General features: G+C 40.0%; 1 protein-coding gene across 6 annotated transcripts in view; it reads left to right on the top strand.

The window, feature by feature from the left end:
• Positions 1 to 26,758, top strand: part of EVA1A (eva-1 homolog A, regulator of programmed cell death) — a 74,761-nt gene that overhangs the window by 27,525 nt on the left and 20,478 nt on the right. For 3 of the 6 annotated variants that reach the window (XM_017508785.2, XM_037731429.1, XM_017508788.2), the window contains exon 2: positions 17,076 to 17,228. In XM_017508785.2, the coding sequence (XP_017364274.1) occupies positions 17,144 to 17,228 (85 nt within the window). In that variant the 5' untranslated portion in view covers positions 17,076 to 17,143. Of the gene's footprint in view, positions 1 to 13,005; positions 13,129 to 16,664; positions 16,801 to 17,075; positions 17,229 to 26,758 lie in introns of those variants that run through there. The other 3 variants (XM_037731428.1, XM_017508784.2, XM_017508786.2) reach the window with 2 other exon arrangements.

The raw sequence follows: 26,758 nt of genomic DNA, 5'->3' as shown, positions 1-26,758 counted from the left end.
GAGACTCCTCCCCCAATAACCTCAGTGTTCTGGGCTCAGGTCAGCACAGTCCGGCTTCCTCCTCCTCTCCTCCTAGCTAGGACCAGCCCACCTTGATGCCCGGACTTATATGACTTGAGGCAGTAAATAACTCTGCAGGTCCCCCTGACCCCCATGAGGGCATAGAGATTAGGGCATCAATTCTGATGGACTGATCATGAGAGCCTTCCTGCCTATCTCTAATTCCTATGCCTTACCTCACAGGACTAGCTTTTGATTGTCTCTGAAAACTAGCATTGCCTTTCTGAGGTTCTGACTCGTATAGTCCCTCCTGGGACAGAAATCTCTGCCCCCAGGCTGGTGCTAGGGCCCTAATATTTATGGACAGAACCTAATGTCTAAAACCTGGTCTTACCGAGATAAGTTCTGAGTTTTCTATCTGTTCCATCAGCCAAGGGGCCGTCTAGTGGCTGCTGGTTGTTGCCAGTTTTAAAGCCCTGTAGGTTGGCTCAACTACTGTATGTGCTGCCCAGCCTGTCTCCATGCCTGTATTATCTTCAGGGAGGGTCCCTGGCCCTCTCTGCACTCCCAGATGCTACCTCACATTCAACATCATGCCATGCCAGTGACTCTCAGGAAGTATAAGATACCCAGCAGGTACATAACACACTCTGCACCTTGCACTCAATTGGGACCTTTGATGAAAGCATCTTGTATGCTGCTTTCCAAGTTTTGGACAATCCTGTGGATTCTCACCCTTCTGTCTTTACCTTGGTTTAGGGAACCATGAATGGACACCTGACTTTATGTTACACTGGAGGTCTCTGGACTCCTGGTGTTGGTGTCTTCTGTTTTTACTGCTGGCCTCATCTTGATTCTTACAGTACCATCATCCAATTCCATGGGAGCTTCCTTTGTGTTTATAGTTTGGGGACTGCAGAAATAAACCAAAGTTGGAGAAGGGTCTTGGAGTGTCCACAGCCTCCGTGACTGACTTAGCTAAACATCTTCAATCACTTTCTTCTAATTCTGAAGACTTCACCTAATTAAAACCATGCCCAGCCAAACATTAAATAAATTTTGCACATGCTGCTTGAATTATGGTGCGAGCTTACTCCAGTGTGGCTTTCTCCGAGATTAATATTTCATGAAAACTATTCCTCAGGGTAGGCTGAAGCCAGCAGCTGTGGAAACTCAACATTTGCTTTATACAATGAAACTTTAGGACAGGGCTGCTTTTCACATTTCTCATATGTGCTGCTCATTTGGAAAAAAATAAGTACTATTGGCAAAATCTAGTGGCATGAGCCCCAGCTTGTGCTTCCATCTATTTAGATATGAAATGATGAGAAAATGTGGCTCTAAATGTTATCACACAACATTGGCACTCAAAAATAAAAATTACCATTTCTTGAGCACCTATTATTCTGTGCCAGCTATCTTACAAGTCCTGCATCCACACAAACACCTTGTGAGGGTGCCACATCTAGGTATGTCTATCTTCTGATTCCTGCTCTGCCCTTGATAGCAGGGCTGATCTGGGAGACTGCCTTTTCCAGGCTCCACATCTGTGGCTTCCTGCTAGAGGAAGGTTGCTGGACCTGTGGAAGGTTAGAAGGTAGTGAAAAGAGGAAACCAGAGTATTTCTTCCTTCTCTCCCGGCTTCAATCATCCCTGCCAGCAGTGTCTGCATCTCCTCCACGGCTCCAGCTCCCACTATTTGGGTCCTCTATGGTTCCCGATTCTTCCTGGTGACTCTGGCTCCTGAGCTCTGGCAACACTGCCTCCTAGCTTTATGCTTTCAATTACCCACTGCCCACTGATGCTAATATCTGATTACTTCATGACCCCATCCGGGGACCTTATTCCAACTAATTTTATCTTTTTAAAGTCATACAAACTTAGTTTTTTTATTTTTCTAAATTATTTAATTTTTTAGTTTTCCCATTTTTCCTGGTCCTTAGTAAGTATGCAAGGTTATGTGAACTTAAGAGGATCTTTATACTCTTGACTTTGTTATCTATTGCAGTAATCTTCAAATATCAGCCTTTCTATCACCTGTTACCTACATATCTATCTTCACCACTGCTACCAATTCGCTGCATTAAATTCCTTCTGTTGCAAATACTGAAGCTGTATCTATTTCTTTACTTAGATGCTGATTGATGGATTGAGGTGGCAATCATTAGCCTTGTTTTAAAGATGAGGAAACAGGAGCTCAGGGAGGTTAACTAACTTGTCTAGTCTTAGAGATAGGGCATGATGGAGCTTGGGTTTAAACCCATGCTTGGTTAATCCTGAAGCTGGTGCACTTTCTTGTACATCAGCCTGTGTTCTGTTTACTGGCACTGTACCAAGTTTAATTTCTTTTGTATAATCACTTCATATTCTGGAAAAAGAAAACTCTCATAGTTTTCTTCAAGATTTCCCAAAGTTAAACATTTTCTGTTCCCTTCAGCTGTTCCTAATGAGAAAGAGGATATTTCCCCTAATATCCAGGTTGAACTTTTAGATCAATATTTCTCAAAATTTAATGTGCAAATTATGATTTAGAAAGACTCTAAAGATTATGCATTAAAACATAGTTTTAATTAGACTTTTTTGGAGATAATTTTAAATTTATATGCTGTTGCAAGAAATAATGCAGAGCTCCCATGTTCCATTTAACTAGTTGCCCCAATGATAACATCATGAAAAACTGTAGTACAATGTTACAATCAGGATGTTGACATTGATACAGTCAAGATAGAACATTTGCAACATCACAAGGATTTCCCATGTTGCTTTTTGTTAGCCATAATAACTATTTTTCCCAGCTCAATCCTTCCTTAACCCCTGTAAACTACTAATTTCTTCCCTGTTTCTGTAATTTTGTCATTTCAGGAATGTTGTATAAATGAAATTACACAATATGCAACCTTTTGGGATTGGGTTTTTTAATTCTGAATAATCCTCTGGGATTCATCCAGGTTGTCCTGTGTACCAACAGTTTGTTCTTTTCCATTGCTGAGTATTATTACATGATTTAGATGTACCACAGTTTGTTTAAACATTTACTCCTTGAAGGACATATGAATTGTTTCCAGTTTTGGGCTATTGCAAATACAGCTTCTATAAATATTCATGTACCCAATACCAAAAGGTGTCATAATGTGATCTCATTTCTGTAATATGCTGTCATTGACCAAAACTACATTAATGTAGTGCAGGACTGTATTTTATTCTTTTTTTTTTTCTTTGAGACAGATTATCTCTCTGTCATTAGGCAGTGCAGTGGTACCATCTTGGCTTATTGCAACCTCCGCCTCCCATGTTCAAGCGATTTTCCTTTCTCAGCTTCCCAAGTAGCTGGGACTATAGGAGCACGCAACCATGCCTGGCTAATGTTTTTGTGTTTTTAGTAGAGATGGGGTTTCACCATGTTGTCCAGGATGGTCCCCATCTCCTAACCTCGTGATCTGCCCGCCTTGGCCTCCCAAAGTGCTGGGATTACAGGTGTGAGCCACTGCACCTGGCTGAACTCACTAGTTTTAAGAGATGTATTAGTCTGTTTTGCAAAAGGATTATCTGAGACTTGGTAATATAAAGAAGAAATGTTTATTTGGCTTATCATTCTGCAGACTGTACAAGCATGGCATCAGCATCTGTTTGGTTTCTGGTGAGGCCTCAAGAAGCCTTTACTCATAGTGGAAGACTAGGGGACAGCAGTCATGTTATATGACAAGAAGGAGCAAGAGAGATGCTAGGCTCTTTTAAACAGTCAGCTCTTAGATAAACTAATAGAATGAGAACTCACTCATTTCCACAAGGGCCACCAAGCCATTCACGAGGGATTCAACTCCAGGATCCAAATACCTCCCACCAGGTCCCATGCAACACTGGAGAACAAATTTTATCATGAGATTTAGACCTGTGAGTTGCCAATTATCCCAGCACCATTTGTTGAATAGGATGTCCTTTCCCTGCTTTATGCTTTTGTTTGCTTTGTCAAACATCAGTTGACTATCAGTATTTGGCTTTATTTCTGGGTTCTATATTCAGTTCCATTGGTCTGTGTACCTATTTTTATACTAGTACCATGCTGTGTTGGTGATGATAGCCTTGTAGTATAGTATGAAATCACATAATATGATGTCTTTAAATATGCTATTTTTGCTTAGTATTGCTTTAGCTATGCGGGCTCTTTTTTCGTTCAATATGAATTTTTTTTTTCTGTGAATAATGATGATGACATTTTGATGGAAATTGCATTTAATTTATAGGTTACTTTTGGCAGTATGGTCATTTTCACGATATTGTTTCTACTAACCATGAGCATGAGATGTGTTTCTGTTTGTTGTGTCATCTATGATTTCTTTCAGCAGTGTTTTGTAGTTTTCCTTGTAAGGTCTTTCATCCCTTTTTAAGGTTTATTTATTTATTTACTTACTTTGTAAGTACTTTATTTTTGTTTTTGCTGCTATTGTAAAGGGGATTGAGTTCTTGATTTGATTCTCAGTTTGGTCACTATTACAGTGCTGTTGATTTGTATACACTGATTTTGTATGCTGAAACCTTACTGAATTCATTTATCAGTTCTAAGAGCTTTTTGGATCAGTCTTTAGGGTTTTCCAGGTATATGATCATATCATCATCAAACAACGACAATTTGACTTCCTCCTTACCAGCTTGGATGACCTTTATTTCTTTCTCGTATCTAATTGCTCTGGCTAGGACTCCCAGTACTATGTTTTATTAAAGTGGTGAAAGTGGGCATTCTTGTCTTGTTTCAGTTCTCAGGAGGAACGTTTTTAACTTTTCTCCATTCAGTCTAATGTTTACTGTAGGTTTGTCATAGATGGCTTTTATTACCTTAAGGTATGTCCCTGCTATGCTGATTTTGTTAACAAAATCTAGCATCAAGGGATGCTATCTTTTGTCAAATGTTTTTCTGCATCTATTGAGATGATCATATGATTTCTGTTTTTAATTCTGTTTCTGTGGTGTATCACATTTATTGGCTTGTGTATGTTAAACCATTCCTACATCCCTGGTATAAAACCCACTTGATCATAGTAGATTATTATTTTTTTGATATGCTATTGGATTCAGTTAGCTAGTATTTTGTTGAGGGTTTTTGCATCACCAGGCATATTGGTCTGTAGTTTTCCTTTTTTGTTATGTCTTTTCCTGATTTTGGTATTAGGTTGATGCTGGCTTCATAGAATGATTTTGAAAGGATTTCCCTTTTCTCTATCTTTTGGAATAGTTTGAGTAACATTGGTACCAATTCTTTGAATTCCTGATAGAATTCAGCTGCAAATCCGTCTGGTCCTGGATGTTTATTTTTATTGGCAGCTTTTTTATTGCTGTTTCAATTTTGCTAGTTGGTATTGATGTATTCAGAATTTCTATTTCTTCCTGGTTTAATCTAGGAGGGTTGTATATTTCCAGGAATTTATCCATCCCCTCTAGATTTTCTAGTCTGTGGGCATAAAGGTGTTTATAGTAGCCTTGAATGACCTTGTATTTCTATGGTATCAGTTGTAATATCTCCTGTTTCTTTTCCAATTCAGTTTATTTGGATCTCCTCTCCTCTTTTCTTGGTTAATCTCACTAATGATCTAACAATTTTCATTTATTTGTTTAAATTTCATTTACTTCTGCTGTGATCCTTGTTATTTCTTTTCATCTCCTGGGTTTGGGGTTCGGCTTATTCTTGTTTCTCTGGTTCCTTGAGATATGACCTTAGATTGTCTATTTGTGCTCTTTCAGACTTTTTGATGTAGGCATTTATTGCTGTGAACTTTCCTCTTAGCACCATTTTTGCTGTATCCTAGAGGTTTTGATAGATTGTGTCATTATTATCATTTAGTTCAAAGAATTTTTAAATTTCCATCTTGATTTCGTTGTTGACCCAAAGATCATTCAGGAGCAGATTATTTAATTTCCATATATTTTCATGGTTTTGAGGGCTCCTTTTGGTATTTGGTTCCAATTTTATTCCACTGAGGACTGAGAGAGTACTTGATATAATTTTGATTTTCCTGAATTAATTGAAACTTGTTTTGTGGCCTATCATATAATCTGTCTTGGAGAATGTTTCATGTGCTGATGAATAGAATGTATATTCTGCTGTTGTTGGGCAAAATATTCTGTAAATATCTGTTAAGTCCATTTGTTCTAGGGTGTAGTTTAAACCCATTGTTTCTTTGTTGACATTCTGTCTTGATGACCTGTCTAGCGCTGTCAGTGGGGTATTGAAGTCCCCCACAATTATTGTGTTGCTGTCTATCTCATTTCATAGGTCAAGTGGTAATTGTTTTATAAATTTGGGGTTTCCATTTTTAGGTGCATATACATTCAAGGTTAAGATTAGGGTCAGGGTTAGCTGAGCTACTGTGCTTCAGGCTGGTATTCGGGAGTGTCTTCAAAGAGTCCCGTGATGTGATCTATCTTCAGGTCTCTTAGCCATGGATACCAGCACCTGTTCTGGTGGAGGCAGCAGGAGAATGATGTGGATTCTGTGAGAGTCCTTGATGTAGTTTGGTTTAGTGGATTGATTTTCATAAATGCTGCTTATGCTTATAGTGAAGTTGTCACATAGACTCAGGACCTCTACCGGTGGTAAAATTAGCTGTTGTTTTCTCCTTTCTTGGAGCAGGGTTGTTCTGTCATAAGTTGCTGTAATGGCTTGAGTTGGTTGCCCTCCAGCTAGGAGGTGATACTTTCAAGAGAGCATCAGCTTCAGTAGTATTGGGAGATGCAAGTTTGCCCTAAGGTCACCTGGTTTCAGGTTTCTCAGGCAATGGGTGGGACTATGGAGTTTCCACAAGTTTTTGTCTTTTGTCTTCAGCTACCAAGGCAGGTAGAAAAAGACCATCAGGTGGGAGTAGGGCTAGGTATGTCTGAGCTCAGACTCTTCTTGGGTGGTGCTTGCTGAGACCACTGGAGGAGATGGGGCAGTGGTTCTCAGACCAATGGAGTTATGTTCCAAGGGGGATTATGGCTGCTTCTACTGCTTTATACAGATTGCCAGGGAAGTGGGGGAAAGCCAGCAGTAACAGACCATACCCAGCTCTCACACAGCCAGCAAGGCCCGTCTCACTCCTGCCAACAGCCAACAGAGTTGAAGTTATATATAGACCTTTGATGCACAGGGCTGAGATCTTGCCCAGGCTACAAGCCTCCCTGCTGAGAAAGCAAGCAGGGCTTTCAGGCCTCACTCCTCCCTGACTGCTGCAGGTTCTGAGCTCATGTCTGCACTTCCCATTTGTCTCCACCCCCTAGATTCTGCCCAGGAAAATTTGTACTTGATCAAAATTATTACAAAGTTCAGCTGGGAGTCTCCTTCTCCCTGTGGCCCTTCCCCAATTCCACTGGCTGCCTTCCCCAAGGAACCCTGTGAGATAAAGTCAGAAATGGCTTCTCTGGGCTTTCCTGGGGACCAGGAGTGCCTACAGGCACTTCCTGCTGCTTCTTTTCTTTCATATTTTGCTTAGCTCTCTAAATTCATTTCAAGTCTAGGTAAAGTTAAACCCTTCTTCCATGATCTAGATTTCCAGGTTCCCCAGTGAGAATGTGTGTTCAGCAGCAGATTTTCGTCCTCTCATACTTTGGGCACCGTTTTTTTGGCCGTTTCATGGAGTTTGCAGTGGCAAGCCACTTGTTTCATAGGGTCTGTGAATTCTTTCAGTTTCCCTAGTATGTTCCTGTGGTGGTTCTTGGAGCAAAAGATCAGATGTGAGTCTCCACATATTACACATTATTGTATTTTTTAATTATAAAATTCTGCTTTTTAAATATATCTTCTATTTATTTGCTGAGAACTTTTATTTCTTTGCTGAGGCTTTTAATTTCTTTGTTTTAAACATGTGTATAATTGCTTGCTGAAGTATTTTTAAAATCATGGTTGTCTAAAAATCTTTGCCAGATAATTCTATTATTCCTGTCATCTTAGTGTAGGCGTCAATTGATCATTACTGCTGGATGGGGATGGGAGTTCTGGATCCCATGTGGTCTCCACCAATGTGGGGCTTGTAACCACTTGTGGTGATGAAAGTCCTGACTAGGCTGCCTCTCCTACCCCAGTAGAGAGGGGGAAGAGTATCTAGTTACTTCTAGGAGGGGTCAGATGTCCAGGCTTCTCATGTAGTCCCTACTGTTATTGCCAGGGAAGGTGGCTCATTACTAGCTGTCTCAGATGAAAGTGTCATCTCTACCATTGGGCCTCCTCTGACATCACTCAGGCAAGGGTGTTAGAGTTTCTTGTTATAGTCTCTTGAGGGTGAAAGTCTAGGCTATCCACTAAGGCTTTGCTGATATGGGTATGGGTGAGGCCATACATTTTTTTGTTTTTTTAAATGGTGTTTGGCTGAAGTAGAGTGGCTATTATCTAAGAGTTTTCTGTCTTGCCAGACCATTCCTTTCCTGGTCCTCTGGCTAGACAGAGCAGGTATTTGTTGGGAGTCTGTTTTTCTGCACTGGCTGTGCTGGGTTTCTGGGTTGCTGGCTTCTTCAGCTACTTCATCCCCTTGGTTTCCGGTGTGCACCATCTTTTTCCTGGACTACTGAGTTGGACTCCTAGTAAGTCTTTCAGACCGTCTCTGGCTTCTCTAACACATCCTCCACACTTCTGCCAGTGTTTTCTTCCTACAAAGCAGAACTGACCATGTCACTCTCCTGTTAATATTACTTACTGTCCATAATATAAAGCCCAACCTCTGTAAGGCACTGAAGATCCACCAAAATACAATTCCAACTTTGCCTTTGCAACTTTGACTTCTGTTCAGTTTCTCTGCCTGTCTGTTTGCTCCTGGGCTAAAGATGTACTGTGTACTTTAGTTCCTGCTCCTCCTTCTGTTTCCAGTGCTTTTCTTTACTCTAGCAAAGTACAGATTAAAGTTAAGAGCACTGGAGTTGGACTGCCTATGCTTAAATTCCAACTTTCTTATTTTCTAGCTAGGTGATCTTGGGCAAGTTTACCTCTCCATGTCTCAGTTTTCCTACCTGAAAAACGAGGATAATAGCATTTGCCTTGTAGGATTGTTATGAAACGTAAATTAAATAGCACTTAGCAAATTGCCTGTTTGAAGAGGAAGGTCTTCATAAATGTGGGCTATTAGTATAATTCATTATTAAATTAATACTCAGTAGTTAAGTTAATATGCAGTATCTCAACATTCAATTTGAATGTTACCTCTCTGTGAAGTCATTATGGGTCCTCCCCATTGCTACCTTATTATTGAAATTATTTATTCTTTTCCCAACTCTCCACTTAATTTACGTTGCATTTACACTTGATTCTGTTTGCAATATAGGTAGCTAGATTGTAAATCTTTCTTGCTGACCACATTTGCTTATTTCTGGATTTATTCATTCAGAGGAAGCACCATGAATCAATCATTGGGCACAGAGGTAATTAAGATGTGGATCTTCCTTCAGAGAATTCTCAGTTCCTTAGTAGCTGAAGACTGCTTGCTAAATAAACAGTTCTAATGGGACTTAATAAATATTTTTTGATTTAAGACAAACAGGTTCTGCCCTGGGATAGGACGGTAGGCAGCCCTTCAGACTAAACAGCATCATGGTGTGTTAAAGTTAGAAACTTTTTGTGAACCATCCTTGTTACTGACCTCTGCATAGTGCTAAGTGAAGGCCTCAGGCTCTGTGTTAGAGCCCTGCTGTAACAACATTGGGATTCCTGTGGTCTGTGGCCACCACTATGTGAGTCTTGTCTAGGACCATATCATTCCTTAACCCTGGTTCTCTTATGTTCAAATCAAGACAAAGATCTTTCTTGAGGTCTTAGGAGTTGTATCAGTGACATTGATGACATCGTTCATTCTGTTTTAAGGCTCACTTCTGACAATCTTAGCGCCACACACCTTGACTTCCACCACTGAGACAGAATTTGTTTTAAAGCACTTATGTGCCAGGAACTGTACTAGCTACCACAAATGCAGAAGGATGGGACACAAGACCCCCCTCAATAGCCAGGAGCTCATAGTCTCCATCCTGGAGCAATCGTGAGAAGCACAGACCTGATCGTTTTACTGTGGCCACCTTACCAAGAATGTTTTGGTAGAGAGGATGGATATGAACCCAGATATTTTAGGCTAAGGATGGACTGATGGAAGAAATGGAAAGAAGAAGTATAAGTTCCTATGAAGATATATGGCTGTGAAGGGAAGTAGAATGGGTGGTAAGAAACTACAGCAGAGGCTGAGCAAAGGGAAGATTGTTTAAGGGTGGGGGAAATTAAGTGAGTTTATAGTAGCTAAAAGGAAATAAGGCCAGTAGATCAAAAGATAGAGAGATTGAGAGGGTGACTGGAAAAGAATGAGCAAATGTTTGAGAAAGAACAATAGATATACATGTACATATACATATATACACACATGCATATATACATATACACATTGTATATAAGTATAGAATGTATATATGTATGTGTGTTTAGATATGCATTTATATATGGGGCAAGAAGGTGAGGAGAAAGTGGATGACTGAAATTTTGAGAGAGAATTATACATATAATGTAATCTCTCTCTATATATTATCTATTTATCTATTTACCTATCTATTCATCCATCCATCTGCCTACCCATTTATATAGAGAGATGGAGATCAGCCAGAAAAGGGAAAGTGAAAGAAGAGTCATTCATTAATGTAACCGTGTCCTGTAGGAAGAAGGAGGAAATAATTTAATTGAAAGGACAGGTGAGAACTCCTTAGAGATAGGAGGAAGGAAGGTCAGAATGAGACGGAAGGGACGGAAGTTAGAGTTCATGTAGGGTGCCCTCTATTTCTCTGGAAGGCTGAGAAGATTGAGAGAGATGAGAACGGAGAAATGAGATTGAAAGAAGAGGTAGAGATTTGATATATTTTCTCTCGGGAATGAGAAAGAAAGTAAGATGTCAGGGATATACATGTAGGCTTTCCTAGCAGTACTGGGGGCCTCAATTGATTGAGTTTGTAAACCTGGCATTTGCAATGTAATTATACTTCTTCAGAAGCACTAGCCTATAAGGAGGAGAGCAGGCAGATGAGGGCTGGAGTGCTTTGAAAGTTAGGCTTGAGGGTAGGGAGAGGGCAGCAGAAGGGTCCTGGTGAGAGCAGCGTGTGGTATAGTTGTAATAGCCAGGCTGTGCAGAGAAAAGGTGTATCTAGGATAAGAGTGATAAACTGAATGAGCATGGAGGGGATGAGAAGATAGAAGCTCAGAGAGCTTGGGGAGCACATCTACTTTGATTCAGGTACTGAGAGTATATAGCAGTATTGTCACATTGCTAATAAAGATATACCTGTGACTGGGCAATTTATAAAGAAAAGAGGTTTAATTAACTCACAGCTCTTTATGGCATGGGAAGCCTTAGGAAACTTGCAATCATGGTGGAAAGGGAAGCAAACACGTCCTTCTTCACATGGAAGCATCAAGGAGAAGTGCTGAGCAAAAGTGGGAACCAACCCTTATAAAACAATCAGATCTCATGAGAACTCACTCACTATCAGGAGAACAGAAGCATGAGAGTAACTGTCCCATGATTCAATTACCCCCTACTGGGTCCCTCCCAGGACACTTTCCGATTATAGAAATTATAAGATGAAATTTGGGTGGGGACACAGACAAACCATATCACAGAAGTAGGATAGAGGTTCTGATTGGACAGTGAGATTTCTCAGTGTGAGTCTATTCATCCAGCAAACAGCCCCTGAGAACTAGCTCTTCCCATTTATTGTGGGAAACTCTGAGAATAAAGATAAGAATTAAGGCATGGTCTCTGCCATTAAGGAGTTCACAGCCCAGAATTCAGAGGTAAATCCTTTCCAGGTGATGACAAGGTCCAGGATGTGTCTCTGGAAATGATTTGCTGTGAATGAGTGTCAGGGCAAAATTGGTGGGGCAATGGAAGCCAAGTGGCTGGCAGGCTGGCATGTTAGATGTGTCATACTTAGGTGCTTATCAGCCCTACAAAGAAAATCAGGGTTTCTCTCGGCTCAGTTATTTCTCTGGGCCATGTGTATCCTTGCCCCAGCTGGTGATATGAGGACTGTTTTTCCATTTGAGATTTTGCTCTTCAGACTCCGTGTGACTGTCCTAGGGTCAGTCCCTGATGGTTTTCACAAGTGTAGAGTGGAAGGTCAATGGGCCTCAAAGTTAGGCTTCTGCACTTTGGTACATGAGTCTGTAGACAGTTACCGTTCCCATGCTTCAAGTTTCCTTTACTTTCTTGCCCTTATTTTCTTGGCCTGTAAAACTAACATACAGAGGTGCCACAAATCCTTTTTGGGGAAAAGGCAGCTGAGATGTGTCTCTATAAAGTCATCAGTAAGCAGAAGTCAGAAGCTGCAACAGTTGGCAGGGTGTGTTGATGATGAATGAATGAGTATGCACATGTGAAGTGGGGACAGCTCGGTGCTTGGAGCTCCATGACTGATTTCATTCTTCCTGCAGGCTTCTGTGTGAAGCTGGATACAGAGTAGAGCTTTCCTAGCTGGGCTGAGCAGAGGTCTTGAAGCTTCATGGCGGGCACAGGCTGTAGGAATCTACATATCAGCATTTCCAGGATTCTAGTGCCTGTAGAGCTGTGTGAGACTTCATTTCATGGCCTATCTGGGCATTGCTAGAAGGAAACAGAATTCCCTCCCTTCCTGTTACAGAGAGGCTGGCCTGCAATCTTCACTTATGAGGGACCAGATTGGCACATCCCACACTAGCTGTTTTGTGGATTTTGGCTGACAGGAGTAGAGAGGAAGCATGTTTCTTTGACCTTTTAGCTCTTGCATCCTTTCTGCTGTGACCTTGGGGGGTTGGTTTATCTGGCTGTCTAGTCTAAATTCCAGATTAAACTCTGTCAATGGGCTTTATCCTCTCTGGAAATGGTATTAATCCTTCTGAGCATCCAGACACTACCCACCAAAGCTTCTCTGCTGGGTTCGCACACACACACACACACACACACACACACACACACACTAGGTCTAAGGTATGATGTGATCTCCTGGGTATGTGATGGTTTTTGTGCTGCTGCTTTTTTCTTTCAGTGTCTGAGAAGCCAGCTGGGGCTAAGCAAGTTTTAGAACCTCTACTGGCTGATGCCAACATCATCAGGGATGAACTGTTCTTACCAGAAACTTCTCTGATCCTGACAGCACACCTCTCCCCAGGTAGCTAAAGGGATAATGAGATTATTACCCCCTGAACACTATGTAATGAGATAGTCTCCTGTATGGGGTGTATATACCAGGGAACACTCAGTTCTAATTGCAATATCATCGGCACAATATTAGAGGAATATTTGGACACTTTGATAGCCAAAGAAAGGCATTTGGAAGATTCATAGAGGGCTTCACTGTAATAAGTCTTTCCTTTGGTTAAATCATGAATTTTTATTAAATTTTACACAAATACATTCTTCTGTCTACTGATATCATCTTTTTCCTGTTTATCTATAAATATGATAGATTATACTTATTTACAATCCAATTTTTAAAAATAAGTACAACAACATCTCTTACTTAAAATTAAGCCATATTCAAATGTGATATGAATTAGGATTTTATTGACTTCAAATTAATACCACTAAAAGATAACTCTGCCATCATTCTTATTAACTTAAAACCAAAACCTGATTGCAAGATTCTTTAAATAAAGCAACCTTCAAAATTCAGTTTTACCTCACCAATACAAATTTTAAATTGTGGTAAATAGACATAACAAAATTCATCATCTTAAATTATTTTTTAAGTGTGCAGTTCAGTGGCGCTAAGTATATTTACATTATTTCACAACCATCACCATCATCCATCCCCAGAATTCTTTCATCTTGCAAAACAGAAACTTTGTACTCTGTGCCCTGCGCAATAATTCTCTTTCCTCCCTTCCCTGCCCCTGCTCCTGACAACCACTACTCTACTTTCTGTCTCTATCAATATGACCACTCTAGGTGATTCAAACATGTGGAGTCATATAATATCTGTCCTTTTTGCCTGGCTTATTTCACTAAGCCTAATGTCCTCAAGTTTCATCCATGTTTTTGCCTTCCTTTTAAAGGCTCTGCGTAATATTGCCTTGTATGTATGTACAACTTTTTCTTTATTCATCCATCCGTGGATGGACATTTGGGTTACTTCCACCTTTTGGCTATTGTGAATAATGCAGCTCTGAACATTGGTGTACAAATTCTGTTCAAGTCTCTGCTTTAAACTCCTTTGAGTATATACCCAGAAGTGGAGTTGCCGGGTCATAGGATGATCATGTTTAAACATTTTCTAAGAAATATTCATACTATTTCCCATAGTGGTTGCCCAGTTTTACCTTCCCATCAATAGTGCACAGAGTTCCAGTACTTATTTTCTAATTTTTGATAGTAGCTATCCTAACGGGTATGAGGTGATGTTTCACTGTGGTTTTGATTTTGATTTCATTAATGCTTACTTACATGGAGCATCTTTTCATGTGCCTGTTGGCCACTTGTATATCTTTGGAGAAATGTTGCTTCAAGTTTGTTGCCCATTTTTAAATAAACTCTTTGTTTTTAGGTGTTGAGTTATAGGAGTTCTGATATTAGGAATTAGGAGAGGTAGTAGTCTGGTTATTAACCCTTTATGAGATATATTATTTGCAAATATTTTCTCCCATTTTTTGGGTTGCCTTTTCACTCTGTTGTACCCTGCGATGCATGGAAGTTTTTAATTTTAATAGAGTACATTTTTTTAAAACTCTTGTGGCCTGTGCTTTTGGTGTCATATCCAAAAAGTCACTGTCAAATTCTATGTCATGAATCTTTACTCTCCTATGTTTTCTTCTAAAATTTTTAGCTGTTACACTTAGGTCTTTGATACATTTTGAGTTAATTTTTTATATAGTATAAGGTAAGGGTCTAACTTCATCCTTTTGCACATGAATATTCAGTTTTTCCAACACTGTTTGCTGAAAAGGCAATCTTTTCCCATTGGATGGTCTTGGCACCCTTGCAAAAATAATTTGAACATATACATAAGGGTTTATTTTTGGATGTTCTATTCTATTCCATTATGCTACATGTCTGTTTTTATATGCTAGTCCTACACTGTTTTGATTACTATAGATTTACAAAAAGTTTTGAAGTCAGGAAGAGTCAGATGTCTAACTTTGTTAATTCTCAAGATTGTTTTGACTATTTGGGGTCCCCTGAGATTCCATATGAATTTCAGTATGTATTTTTCTATTTCTGCAAAAAAACGTCATTGAGATTTTGAGACTGCCGTAAAACTTCTGAATTCTTTCTTATAGGGAACATTTGCCAGATAGATGAAGAGAAGGGGGGCATTTAGGCAAAAGGAAGAGTGTGACCAAAAGCATGAGAAGATGAAAGATCGTGCTCTACATGTGGGAACTAAAAGAACTAAGCATTCTTATTATCTGTGTGTATATATGTGTTTGAGTGTCAGTTTGGATAGGAGATACATTAGGAGGTAAGGCAGGGGTCAGATATTATGAAAGTGGATGGGCATTATATTAAGGTCAATGGAAATTCATTAGAGTTGGATTGTGGAATGCTGTGATCATATCTGTAATATAGAAAAATGACCCTGTTAAGGATGGATGCTACATTGAGCAGGAAGAAGGTATCAGCAGAAAGTCCAAGTAGGAGATCATTGCAAAACTCCCAGAAATAAAATGATAAGACTTGCACTCTGGTAGCATTAGTGGAGATAGGAAGGAGGGAGTGGATTTGAAATAGACATGGCTCACTACACCCCCAGTCATATTCCAGTAGCTTCACTCTTTTCCTGGGTCTTGAAGTCCTTAGATCTGTGGAATAGCCTCTGAACTCAGGGTGATGGTTCCAACCATTCACCAGTAGCATCCATTTGTCACCTTTTAGGAACTCAAATGGCTGTTGAAGGAGGCACTGTGTTCTGGCTCAGGGGGCCATTAACAGCAGCCAGTCTCTTTTCAAAGCTCCTGGTGCTCACATTCCTTGTCATTCTTGAGCCTCTGGCTGCTCCAATAACTTTGTGGTTGTTTTTCCTAACTGTGAGTTGGTTGGTGTTTTCTTGCTTTGCTCTTTCCTGAAGCCTGATGAAATCTACCAGCCTGAGAGTGTTCTGTTGTAGCCCGTTCCATTTACCTTGTGGAACAGCCACACTCCAGGTGCTCTAACTGTGACCCATGTTACTCACCTCTGTGACCCACTGAGAGCCCAGGTTCCTTCCCCAAGCCTGACATTCCTCTGCACCCTGTGACTCAATTCCCTGCCTTCAGTTCATAGCTGCATCGAATGAGCCATTGGGGTCTTTGTCACCTCTCTCCCACTTCATGCTCAGGACCTCTCTGTAAAGCCTTTGCTGAGTGAACTGGGTAATGCTAATGCCAGGCTGGAGCTGCAGCAGCTCTGGAGAGGATATGCTCCTCCAGCTAGAGGCTGAGCACTGAGATCCCAAGTCCCTGTTCTGACTCCTGAAGGGATGGTTCTATGGATGGACAGTCTGTGGGCCATGTGTGTGTTCGACTGGCCCATCACAGTCACAGGTGGAGTCATGGAGTTAGAGGGAGGGAGCAGCTTGAGCTCCCAAATTCCTGTAGGTATTTTAGAACAGGAACTGCTATGTCAGTTCTGGGATAGCCAGCTCTGAACCACTGCCAAGGGCACACATTTAGTGACCTGAGGGATGAGGCAAACTGATCAAGGTACACAAGTGTCATTAGTGCAGGCTCCTGGTAATGCACAGCAGAAGAGGAGAGGGCTGTGGCTTGGAGTTAAAATGCAGTGATTAATGTGATGATGATTTAAACCTGATGGGTTGTGCCTTGAAGGTGAACCAGGGAGAATGATATAAAGAGTTCCAGGAGAGGTAAGGGGGCATTGTTTAAGTTGGAATTAGGAGGATACAGAGAAGAGAAGGGAGAAGGGTCAGGAAAATCAGGGATGTAAAGGGGTTTCTACTTCCTTGAAAGCCAGGAAGCTCACTTGAACAAAGAGCACAAGACCTCAGATATTTGTGGACCCCTGGCTGGGGCTGGTCTTTCTAAAGAATGCTTGGCTCTTTATTCTCAAGCCCAGGCTACTTGGAACATGGCCTTAGGACAGCAGAATGTGCCTTATCACTCACTTTGTGTTCCCAAACAGAAGAGAAGCGGTAGACTGGCCACGCTGATTCAGCCAAGCACCTCCAGGAAGTCCCCTCTGGATGTCCCATGAGGCTGCCCCTCAGCCACAGCCCGGAGCACGTCGAGATGGCTTTGCTCAGCAACATCCTAGCGGCCTATTCCTTTGTCTCAGGTAGGTGCCTGGTCTCCACTGGACCAGGACTGAGGTCTGGGGCTGGTCCAAGGCTGTCTTCTGGGTGGCCATCTCTGTCCTTATTCTCAGGAAAGGCACACTATGTAATCATAGCTGCTGCTCTGCTGTGCTGAATTTCGAGACGAAAGGTCTCCTCGTTGGGAGTTAAGCTTGTCATTCTCTAATTTGAAAAATGAAGGGTTCTCAGAGCTTTGTCTTGAAGAAAATGTTTAGGTTTCTTTCAGCTCAAGTGAGTGATTGAAGTGGCCCGGGGCTACTGTTGGCTTCTGTCACTATGCATTAACTCTGACCAGGGAGGGGGCTGATGGAGTACCTCAGTCTGGTTATTCTGTGCAGTTAACCCCACATAGGCTGCAGTGTGTGAGACTGTGTGTGGGAGAGGGTATGTGTGTATATGTTCTGAGTTTGGGGGCTTTCTGAGGTATTTGATGAAGCTGTAGAAGAGGTGAAGACAGAGGCATGCGACGAATGGAAGAGTCTGATATTTGTCCCTTTTTTTGGGTAAAAGTTGTACTCTTTTGTAAGATGTCTGATTTTCTCAAGATCATTTTTGAAAACAGATGTTCATATAAAAAGAGCCATTTGAAAACAAATGAAAATCCTCACTGGTTTGAATGATCACACTGTTCCTCTGTTGCTTGAATGAGTTTTTAATTTCTTGATACTTTGCTTTTGTTTTTGTTTTGTTTTGTTTTGCCTGATGTCTCTGGACATATTGCATAAAAAGAAAGGGACTAGGTTTCCATTAGATTTCCTTTGGGTGAGGACTGGGTTTACTTTCTAATTCTCTAGGCAGAGTTGACACATGGTGGTCTAAGAGTTGAAATGCAAACCTGATATTATGATTTACAGTGGCAAATCTGAGCCAAGCGGAGGGTTTCATGAGCCAAGGAAGTTCATGGCTTCTCTTTGCGAGAGGATCTTGGATGACGTGCAACCTGATTTCAGAAAGAAAAAAAAAAAAAAGGACTGTTTAGGGCTTCGTGCTAGGCAAGCTGCAGCATATAGTCTGCCTGTGCCTCAGATCCAGGGCTCTGCCTTCTTGGATCAGGGAAGGCCTAGGTCATCAGTCAGCTTCTCTTTCCCCTTGAGGAAGTCTGGGACATCCTTCTCCAGGTACTCGCCCATTAGAGGAATCTTATCTTTGCTCGTGCTTTAAGGCTACATTGAAGAGAAAGGACACGAGAGCTGGAAAAGAGGTTTAAAATTCAGGCATCGTTTTCACAAACAATTGAAGGATAATTTTCTTAGCTCTATAGTGAAGCTATCCCTCAAACGAAGTGGGGCTGACAGAGAGGGCCTGTAGTTTCCAAAGCCCCAAAGGACACCTGTGAATCAACTGTTGCAAAAATATGTCTCGCGTGGGAGCAAACAGAGTATTGGACTTTGGACCTCTTAGGCTCAGCCCAGGAGGTACATGGCAATTTTCCATTTCAGTCAGTGTGACCCTGAATTGTGACCACAGAAAGTGATAACTCATTGAATAGTCCTATGTTTACCATGTGTCGTGTGATCTTGTCAAGGCTGAAAGCGTACATGGCTCTGTTTTTCTCACTCCTCCAAACTTCCTCCTTCCTGCCCATACACTTGAATTAAATACTACAGTACTTGGGATGCAGGAAAACAATGCTTCTTTAAGTAAGTATGGACAGAGGTAAAAAGAAAATGCAAGGAAACGGAAAGCAGAGTGGCTAAAATAAAATTTAGATCCAGTGTGTAGACTCAGTGACTGAAAACCAATTCTGAAATGGGAGACACCCCCCGATTATAAGTGAAATTAACAAGGAAAATTTAAAATACAAAGGTGAATATACAAGCTACAAATAGTTACTGTTTTTAGTGAAGAAAATCAAATAAATGGGGAAGCAATGATGAAAAGTATGATGGAAGAAAATTGTGGAAAATGTCCTAATCTTGTAGCTGTCTCATGTTCTCATTCTGCTCTATTTGGTCTTCAACCACACAGGGTCCCTGGCCCCTCCTATTTTCTCCCAGTGCATCCATTGCCTCCTCTCCTATCCATGTGGTCCCTTATTTCAGCAACATACTTGCTAATACACATAACTGCCTTATTCTTTTATGGAGCTTCTGAGTAAACTAGTAGGTGAAACCCTAACTTTGTGTGAATCTTGCTCACTTTCTGCGTCTACGTGTTCTTTGTTAGGGGGATGTTTATGGTGTTTGGTAACCTGTGGGAGAGATGGAGACAGAAGAAGGCGTGTAAGCTGGGAGAGTCTGATATTTACCTCTTTTTTGGTTTAAAGTTGTACTCTTTAGGAAGACAGCAGACTCTCCTCAAGATCATTTCTTGGAAACAAATACTGTTTATATAAAAGGAGCCATTTTAAATTACATGAAAATGCTCAATGGTTTGAATGACCAAACTGTTCCTCTGCTGGTTAAGTGATTTTAAAAATATTTGATATTTTGTTTTTGTTTTGCCTGATGGTCTCTGGATGTTATGTAAAAAGAAAGGGACGGAGGTTCTGATTGGATTTCTCCTTGGGTAATGACTGGTTTTACTTTCCTGTTCTAATCCAGCGAGGGTTCATATTAGATGACCTAAGAAAAGTGACCCTTTCTCACTGTGCACAAGTTATCAAAGACCAGTATAATTTGCAATTGGATGCCACTAGAAATTCATAGTCTCCAATCTCAGCTGAGCTTTTCACATTGTACTTTAATCTATTTATTTCTGCACACATCTTGTACCCATTCTTCACAACAGACCTTTCAAACTTTGACCATTCCAATAATTGTAAATATCTGCTTACCACAATGGGTCCTACAAACAAATGACAAGTGTCAAACTAGGGAAAAATGAAACATTAATGAAGAAGAGTTAAAGTTTATAACATATGAAGAGCTCTTACAAATCAACAAAAGTGTCTCCAAAGGAAAGTTGCCAAAAAACAAGAATCAACAGTTTGCCAAAAAAAAGATACAAATTATCAATAAAATAGAAACAGCTCAAATTCTGGCATAAAAATGCAAAATGGAAACTGCCATTAGATTAACATTTTCATTTTATACATTTCTCAAAGGCTTGACTGGTGAAGTATATAATTTTAGTGTTGGAGAAAGTATGGGGAAATGAGTACTTACAAGTTGTGCTGTTGGAATTGTGAATTGCTACAACCTCTCTAGAGAATATTTGGCAATATCCATCAAATCTCTTAAAAACACATATACTTGCCAGAAATCCCAATTCTGGAAATGTCTCCTAAGGAAATAATTAGGGATTTAGGCAGAAATTTTACTGTGAAGTTGATTCATCTCAGAACTACTTATAATACATGTAATAAAAATTTTAGGAAAAATTTGTGAATTTTTATTTTTTTTGAGATGGAGTCTCCTTCTGTCACCCAGGCTGGAGTGCAGTGGTGTGATCTCAGCTCACTGCAACCTCCGCCTCCAGGGTTCAAGCGATTCTCCTGCCTCAGCCTCCTGAGTAGCTGGAAGGAGATTGCCACCACACCAGGCTAATGTTTTTGTATTTTTAGTAGAGACGAGGTTTCACCATGTTTGCCAGGATAGTGTCGATCTCCTGACCTCATGATCCACCCATCTCAACCTCTCAAAGTGCTGGGATTACAGGCTTGAGCCACCATGCCCAGCCATTTGTGAATATTAATTGAAATAGGAAGATATTTATGACATGCTACTAGGTAAATAAAGCCTGTTACCACATATCATATACATTAATCCCATTTATTCATGTATATTCATATGTATAGGTAACCACATTTTACTACAAATTATAACTGAGTGCCAGAATTGTGTGGGTGCAGGTATATGTACTTATAATTTTATTTTGCTTGACTGTATTTTTAATATTCTACAATTCATTGATATTACTTCATAATAAGTAATGTTATTTTTTTTTATTATTTATTTAACTATACTTTGAGTTCTGGGATATATGTGCCGAACCTACAGGTTTGTTACATAGGTATGCATGTGCCATGGTGGTTTGTTGCACCTGTCAACCTATCACCTACGTTAGGTGTTTCTCCTAATGCTATCTGTTCCTTAGCCTCCCACCCCCTAACAGATCCCAGTGTGTGATGTTCCCCTCCCTGTGTGCATGTGTTCTCATTGTTCGACTCCCACTTATGGGTGTGTTTGGTTTTCTGTTCCTGTGTTAGTTTGCTGAAAATGATGGTTTCCAGCTTCATCCATGTCCCTGCACAGGACATTAACCCATACTTTTTGGTGACTGTATAGTATTCCATGGTACATATGTGCCACATTTTCTTTATCCAGTCTATCACTGATGGGCATTTGGGTTGGTTCCAAGTCTTTGCTATTGTTAATAGTGCTGCAGTAAACATACGTGTGGGTGTGTCTTTATAGAATGATTTATAATCCTTTGGGTATATACTCAGTAATGGGATTGCTGGGTCAAATGGTATTTCTGGGGGTTTTAGATCCTTGAGGAATTGCCACACTGTCTTCCACAATGGTTGAACTAATTTACTCTCCCACCAACAGTGTAAAAGGGTTCCTATTTCTCCATATTCTCTTTAGCATCTGTTGTTTCCTGACTTTTTAATGATTGCCATTCTAACTAGTGTGAGCTGGTATCTCATTGTGGTTTTGATTTGCATTTCTCCAATGACAAGTAATAATGAACTTTTTTTCATATGTTTGTAGGCCACATACATTTCTTCTTTTGAGAAGTGTCTGTTCATATCATTTACTCACTTTTTGATAGGGTTGTTTTTTTTGTTGTTGTTTGTTTAAGTTCTTTATAGATTCTGGATATTAGCCCTTTGACAGGTGGATAAATTGCAAAATTTTTCTCCCATTCTGTAGGTTGCCTGTTCAATCTGATAATAGTTTCTTTTGCTATGCGGAAGCTCTTTAGTTTAATTAGATTCTATTTGTCAACTTTGGCTTTTGTTGCCTTTGCTTTTGGCGTTTCAGACATAAAGTCTTTGCCCATGCCTATGTCCTGAATGGTATTGTCTAGGTTTTCTTCTAGGGTTTTTATGGCTTTAGGTCTTACATTTAAGTCATTAATCCATCTTGAGTTAATTTTTGTATAAGGTGTAAGGAAGGGGTTCACTCTCAATTTTCTGCATATGGCTAGCCAGTTTTCCCAACACTGTTTATTAAATAGGTAATTATTTCCCCATTGCTTGTTTTTTAATTTATTATTTATTTTTTTATTTTCAGGTTTTTCAAAGACCAGATAGCTGTAGATGTGTGGCATTATTTCTGAGGCTTCTGTTCTGTTCCATTGGTCTATATATATATGATTTGGTACCAGTACCATGCTGTTTTGGTTACCATAGCCTTGTAGTATAGTTTGAAGTCAGGTAGCATGATGCCTCCAGCTTTGTTCTTTTTGCTTAGGATTTTCTTTACGATACAGGCTCATTTTTGGTTTCACATGAAATTTAAAGTAGTTTTTCTAATTCTGTGAAGAAAGTCAATGGTAGCTTGATGGGAATAGCATTGAATCTATAAATTACTTGGGGCAGTATGGCCATTTTCATAATATTGATTCTTCCTATCCATGAGCATGGAATGTTTTTCCATTTGTTTGTGTCTTCTCTTATTTCCTTGAGTAGTGGTTTGCAGTTCTACTTGAAGAGGTCCTTCACATCCCTTGTAAGTTGTATTCCTGGGTATTTTATTTTCTTTGTAGCAATTGTGAATGGGAGTTCACTCATGATTTGACTCTCTATTATTGGTGTATAGGAATGTGATTTTTGCACATTTATTTTGTATCCTGAGACTTTGCTGCAGTTTTAAAATCTCCTTATCAGCTTAAGGAGATTTTTGGCTGAGATGTTAGGGTTTTCTAAATATACAATCATGTCATCTGCAAACAGAGACAATTTGACTTCCTCTCTTCCTGTTTGAATATCCTTTATTTCTTTCTCTTGCCTGATTGCCCTGGCCAGAATTTCCAATACTATGTTGAATAGGAGTGGTGAGAGAGGGATGTTATTTTATTAAAATATTAAATTTTGAATTATACCATATGTATATTAGACAGTTTTCACTCCCCTGTCTTTTCTAACTTCCTGAGCTTCGTGTCTAAGTGTCCTGAAAATAACTATTTAGTTGCACAATAAGCATTTCAAATTCACTGTAGCCTAGAATAGAATATTGTCCTTCTCTTTAAATATGGCCTTTCTTCTATGTACCCATCTAGGACATCACCTAATCCAGTAATATGATTTTTGAACTTTGATGCATCTTCTTCACTGCCCATATCCAACTGGTTTGGGTCAATTCATTTTGCCTGTTAATGTCTCTCAGTGTGTCATGTTCACTTTAGTCCGACCATTTTTGATTGACTGGCTTCAAGCCCCATCATGTTTTTACCTGCCTCATCATGATGGTATTTGCCATGATCTTCCTGTCTCTACAATTTTGTTTCACAGTCTGTATTTTGTAGCAAAATGATGTTTCCAAAATGCAGATGTGATGATGCAATTCTTTTTATTTTTTAGCATCCCTCAGAGGATTCTCATTATCTCTGAGATAAAATCCAAACCATTTGTGTGGTTTAAGAGTCAGGATTGTTTTCAACTGCAAAATATGAAAACCTCAGCTTGGTGGCTTAAACACATAGATGTTATCTTACCCACAGACTAAGAAGTGTGGAGGTACGTGGTCACTAGCATTGACTCATTGGCACAAACATGTAGAGGCCTGTATTTTTCTTTCTCTGTCTGGCTTATTTTACTCAGTATAATGTATTCCAGCTTTGCCCATGTTGTCACAAGTGGCAGTATCTTCTTCTTTGTTAAGGCTGAATAATATTCCATTTTGTAAATATACCACAGCTTTTAAAATCTATTCAGCCATTGATGGACACTTTGGTTTTTTGCATATCTTGACTATTGTGACTAGGGCTACAATGAGTATGGGAATGTGGCTATCTCTATAGATGCTGATTTTATTTCCTTTGTTTATATATCCAGTCAGAGACAGAAATAAAAGTACTATGTGATCTCACTTATACATAAAACCTAAAAAAAAGTTGAATACATAGAAACAGAGAATAGAATAGTAGTTACCAGGGGCAAGGAGGAGGATAGGAGAAGTATGTCTGAAGATACAAACTTGCAGCTTTGTGGGATGAATAAGTCTAGAGTTCTAATGTACAACATTGTTGCAGGACGAGCCACAGACAAAACCCCTAAGACACTGGAGTAAGGAAGGAAGTGACTTTATTCTGCCTTAGAGCATTGGCAGACTTGCATCCCCAAAACAGAGCTCCCGGAAGAGCAGCTCCTTTCCCCTTTTAAGGGCTCACAACTCTAAAGGGGGAGCAGAGGTGAAACTGTGTTATAACCCATTGGCTGGACATCTGACCTTACAGTCTTGTCTTTCATTGATTTGCTAATTCATATTTGGCATGCATGGGAAGGAGGGAAAGGGGAAGAGTTACAGCAAACTTTGAGAAGTTGAACAAAGGCAGTTAATCATTTGGTGACAGATGCAACTAAAGGGGGGTGGACTTGGTCAAGTGTGGAGTATATGACCAAGGGCAGGTTCTTGGGCAACAGGAAGAACATTCCTTTGTTTCATTCTTAAGGTTTATAGATAACATAGACACCAGTTTCAGAAGGGGGAGTTATCTTTCTAACTTTTGGGCCCTGCTGAGGCAGAGCCAGTGAGATCAGCTAATCACCTGGCTGCTGACTTCAGCTTTTTACTCTTTTATCTTTTACCCCCTTCCCCAGCAAGCAACAGGCAGGAGAGTAATAGCTTCTCTCCTCAGTATGAGGATGATAGTTAAAAATATTTTATTGTATACTGAAAATTTGCTAAGAGAGTTGATCTTAGGTGCTTTTACCACACAAAAAATAAAAAGAAGATGATGAACATGTTTATTCACTTGACTGGGGTAATTATTTAACAATGTGTATGTATATAAAAGTATCAGGTTGTACACCTCAAATATATACAATAAAAAATGTAGGGACCAATATCTCTGTGATTCTCAAAACTTTTCTTCTGTGTTTGTCATCTCATGGCTGTAGAATGGCTGCTGTTGTTCAGGCTGATTCAAGCTCAAAAAAGACAGAAAATAGAAAGAGGTTCCAGTAGATCTCCTCTCATATTTCATTGGCCAGGACTGTGTTACATGGCCATTTCTAGCTGCAAGGGAGGCTGGAAAAATGAGAATTTTAGCTTTTTCAATTTTTAGATCAGTGCTTCATACCAGGTGTGATTTTGCTCTGCAAAAGGACTTCTGACGACGTCTGGAGATATTTTTGGGTGTCACAGCTTAGAAGTGCAGGCTGCTACTGGCATCTAGTGGGTGGGGAAGCATCCTACAATGCACAGGACAATCTCCTACAACAAAGAATTACTGGAGCCAAGACTTCATCAACAGTGCTGAGGTGGAGAAAGCATGCCTAGAGCAGAGGCAGGCAAGGAAGAAGGGACGTGGTGATGGTTTGTGGCATCCCACTCTGCATGTCCTTGTGTGGCTTATCAGGGCTTTTAATGTCTGACCTTTTCTACTCCATGCTTTTATTTAGTCCCTATTCTTCCTGACCAAGACCCCTGCTCCAGTTATTCTAAACCACTTGCCAGGTTTTTTTCTCACCTCATTACTTTTGCTCAGTTGTTTTCTTTTTCAAGAATTCTCCCTTTCAGTTCTGGACTGGCTGACTCCCTCCCGGTCTGTAGAACTCTCTTAGAGTCATCTCTCCTCAACCTACCCCTCCAGGAATCAATGGGCTTAGGCACCCACCACATACTCCCACACATGTTTTATTTCCCTCTATCTTAGCACTTGGATTGGAGAAGTTAACATTTCTTTTTTGACTCTTTGTAAGCAACCCATTGGGACCAGAATATGATAGTTTATAATGAAGATCATCTCATTAATAATAATGACCTCATTAATAACTCCTAACAAGGTTGTTAGAGTAAGTGGAATGATTAGTCATTTTAATTTAATGATTTGAATATTTAGTACATTTGCCTGTTTCACTCTTCTATTTCCTTTACATTTTTTTCTCAAAAGTCACCTTTGTATGCCTATTTATTTATTTATAAATAGATAAATGTATAAATAAATAACCTTCTCAGTGAATTTTGCTTTTGTCATTACCCACTTCTCCCCACAGCACACATTCGGCACTTCGTCTCCTTCTTCCTATTTTTCCCATTTTTTTCTCCTTATCGTCTTATCATCACCCACCATACTATACATTTTATTTATTTGTTTAGTATCATCTCCCCTGCTGGAACATAAGCTCCCAGGAGAAGAGAGATTTTTGTTTCTTTTGTTGACTGCTATATCCTGCACATGTAGAATAGTGCCAGGCACCCATCAGATGCTTTGTTAATCAGTGAATAAATACGGCTCAATAACCAATTATAAAAAGACATATAGCAAAGAGTCTTACCCAAGAGCTACTTCCTCCATCCAGTTCCCAAACCTGACCCATCGTCAGGCCTCTGTGCATCCTTCCAGAGTTCTTTATGCAGATATTAAGAAAATACAAGGATACAGTTTTCTCTTCCTC

The sequence above is a fragment of the Cebus imitator genome, unplaced genomic scaffold (assembly GCF_001604975.1).
Source record: "Cebus imitator isolate Cc_AM_T3 unplaced genomic scaffold, Cebus_imitator-1.0 Scaffold399, whole genome shotgun sequence".
Lineage (NCBI taxonomy): Eukaryota > Metazoa > Chordata > Mammalia > Primates > Cebidae > Cebus > Cebus imitator.
Note: the sequence above shows the minus strand (reverse complement) of the source record. Positions and strands in the feature narration are given on the sequence as shown.